Source organism: Myotis davidii, unplaced genomic scaffold (assembly GCF_000327345.1).
Source record: "Myotis davidii unplaced genomic scaffold, ASM32734v1 scaffold17, whole genome shotgun sequence".
Taxonomy (NCBI): Eukaryota; Metazoa; Chordata; class Mammalia; order Chiroptera; family Vespertilionidae; genus Myotis; species Myotis davidii.
In genome coordinates this window covers 216,031-219,416 of record NW_006288624.1, presented here as the reverse complement: position 1 = coordinate 219,416, position 3,386 = coordinate 216,031, and the positions used below count along the sequence as shown (strand labels likewise).

The 3,386-nt window shown below is 34.3% G+C and overlaps 1 protein-coding gene across 1 annotated transcript in view; it reads left to right on the top strand.

Moving 5' to 3' along the window:
- Positions 1–3,386, top strand: part of RBM25 (RNA binding motif protein 25) — a 49,465-nt gene that overhangs the window by 12,150 nt on the left and 33,929 nt on the right. The window contains 1 exon segment of the mRNA XM_006779398.2: positions 2,105–2,272. Within this exon segment, the coding sequence (XP_006779461.1) occupies positions 2,105–2,272 (168 nt within the window).

Sequence of the window (3,386 nt, the reverse complement as noted above, 5' to 3'; positions counted from 1 at the left end):
TGGGAGACAGTGCACACTTTTTTTTTTTAATGTATTGGTTTTAGAGAAGAGGAGAGAGAGAGGAAAACATCCACTTACTGTTTTCCCACTTATTTATGCATTCATTGGTTGATTTTTGTATGTGCCCTGACTGGTTATCAAACCCTGCAACCTTAACGTATTGGGACAACGCTTTAACCAGCTGAATTACCCATCCACGGCTGTAAGTATAATTAATTTTGAGGAAATTAGGAGATATGTTAGTGCTTTTAAAACTAAAAAGCTTGATAAACTTAGATAAATTATTTTAAGCATTTAAAAGAATAGTAGGAAGGATGTGGGCATCCATTTCTATCATACTACTTACTTGATTAAGTAACATTTTCATTCAGCTGTGCATATGTTCCTAAAACTGCTCCCCAGATAGTTTTATGGTTTCTCTCTCATTCTCTAGACTGATTTACATATCAGTTTAGATTTAGGACATTGTCTTTTTCATTATTCCTCATGTTTTGGTTTCCGGAGATAGGAGAATGATATGATATATATGATCTCTTAAAAGAGTGTAAGAATTATCCTAGCAGAAATAAAAGTTTTGAAATGAAATTTTTGTTGAATATAGTTCTATTCTTTTCCTCCTACCTACCTAATATTTAGCCTTTTCCGAGTTATTTTTTTTAAAAATATATTTTACTGATTTTTCACAGAGAGGAAAGGAGAGAGATAGAGATAGAGAGTTAGAAACATCGATGAGAGAGAAACATCGATCAGCTGCCTCCTGCACATCCCCCACTGGGGAAGTGTGCACAACCCAGGTACATGCCCTTGACCGGAATCGAACCTGGGACCTTTCAGTCTGCAGGCCGACGCTCTACCCACTGAGCCAAACCGGTTTCGGCCCGAGCTATTTTTTTGTGTGTCTTCTATTATGATACCTTCAAGCTTTGTAGTTTTAATGAAACCTTTCCTCTAGGGAAGTGTTTCATTATTTATTCTTGGGTCTTGAACCTTAATTCTCCACATTCATCAAAGCATCTTAATTAAGAATGTTAATATATTATAACACATGAATAAATAATAACCCTCTTAACTATTATTTAACCAGATATTTCTCTGAGTTCATTGGTAGAATATGAGGCTTCATTTGGAATTCCACTATGAGAGAGGCTACATGTTACTTTCAACTGTTTTTCTATTTGTGGTTTTGAAAAGGGAGGGGAGTGGTGTTATTCACATTAAAAGGGAGATATGAAGTAGGTGAACAAATAGGAATATGCTGTGAGGCAGAACCTATAAGAAGATAGGTTCTGCATACTAGGGGGGAGTCCAGCTTTTCTTGCATTAGGCACCAATGTTTGGTCATTTTGGAAAGCTTCCACATGATAGGTACTCTTACTTTCTTACATTTCAGCCTAAGAAAAGATAGCATTTGGAGTTTGGAGCAGCTCCCCCAGTTCACCAGTATTTATTCAGTGCTTATTGTGGGTGTTTTGCTAAATTCACTTCCAGATAAAATGAAGAGTAAGACTATTTCTTCCTTTGGGAACTTTAAAGTTAATAAAGGGACAATAAGCTAGAAATTCAAGTAAGTGATAAAGGGTAAATTTAAAGTGTGGGGGAGTGCTATGGGAGTATTTGAATATTTTACAAGAGGTTTAGCAGGGATAATTGAACTTCTATGCTAAACAGAGTAAAGTTGTGAAGAAACTCGTGGATGTAGTTTATAATTTTAAATGTTTTATGATGTCTTAAACATAAAGTTTCTATCCAAGTTATTTTTGCTTTTCCAAGTTTTTAAAGAAAGGTAATCTAAAAGTGGGACTTTCCTTGTCATGAATGTTTGTATTAATGAAAAATGCTAAGAGCTTTAGGTTAAGTATGTAGACTTTTTAATGTGCTACATAGAGGATGGTGCAAAAGTAGGTTTACAGTTGTAAGTGCATGAAACAGTTTATTCTTGCTTTATTATTTATTTATTGTATTTTCCATACGAACAACTGTAAACCTACTTTTGCCCCACCCTGTATTTACTAATTTAACATTGGTGATTTTAGCCTAATGTTACATTAAACATGATAGGAAGTTTAATTGCCAGATCAAATTTTATTGCCTTTCTAAATTCTAGGTCTTAGTACCCACTGTGTCCATGGTTGGAAAGCATTTGGGAGCCAGAAAGGATCATCCAGGCTTAAAGGCAAAGGAAAATGATGAAAATTGTGGTCCTACTACTACTGTTTTTGTTGGCAACATTTCTGAGAAAGCCTCAGACATGCTTATAAGACAGCTCCTTGCTGTAAGTTAAACTGTTTATTTTTCATTTAAAAGGTTTATTTTTGTTATAAATTTTAAACAAAAAGCAGAGAGGACTCTGAATTTGTCTTTGTTTTATTTTGAAAATTTTAAATCCAGCAATACTGTTGAAGAAACAGTACAGTGATTACCCTTGTAACATATTGCTACATTTACTCTCTTTATATACACACATGCTACATACCCGTTTTGAGTAATTTGAGAGTAAGTTGTGATAAGACATTTCATCTCAGAATACTTCTTGTGTTTTCTGAGACCAAAGACATTTTCCTATATGATCACAAAATCATTATTGCACTTAAGAAATTTAAGGACGATACAGTATTGTTAACTAATATACATAGATCTTTTTCTTTTTTAAATAAATTTTATAAATTATTTATATTTATTTATTTGTTAATCCTCATCTGAGGATTTTTTTCAATTAATTTTTAGGGAGAGTGGAAGAGAGAGGGAAAGACAGAGAAACACCGATGTGAGAAAAACACATCGAACCATTGGTTGCCTCCTGCAACCAAGGTGTGTGCCTTTAACTGGAATCGAACCCGGGACCCTAGCCAAACTGACTAGGACTAGATCTTTTTCTTTTTTCTTTTGGACCAGCTTAAAACAGTTTTTTTAAATTTTGTTTTATTGCTTAAAATATTACAAAGAGTGGTACATATGTCTCCTTTTTTTTCCTCCTTGACCTTCCCCTGACCTCCCCTACCCCCCAGTGTCTTATGTTCATTGGCTATGCTTATATGCATGCTCTATTTTTAAAATTTAATTTTGTCTATAATTTCCAAAATAGCATGTTTTTGTTTTTGGCCTATGATCCAGTCAAGGATTGTACATCACATTTAATTGTCACACCTTGTTAGGCAGCTTCTTTAAAACATTTTATTTATAAGTTATAGTTCTCTTCTCCCCACCTTTTTTTTTCTTTTTTTGGTTTGCTTGTTTTCTTTGTCTTATGACATTGACTATATATATAGATTTCAGAGAGGGAGGGAGAGATAGAAACATCAGTAATGAGAGAGAATTATTGATTGGCTGCTTCTTGCAGGCCCCCTGCTGGAGATTGAGCCCGTAACCCAGGCACAAGCTTTTTTTTT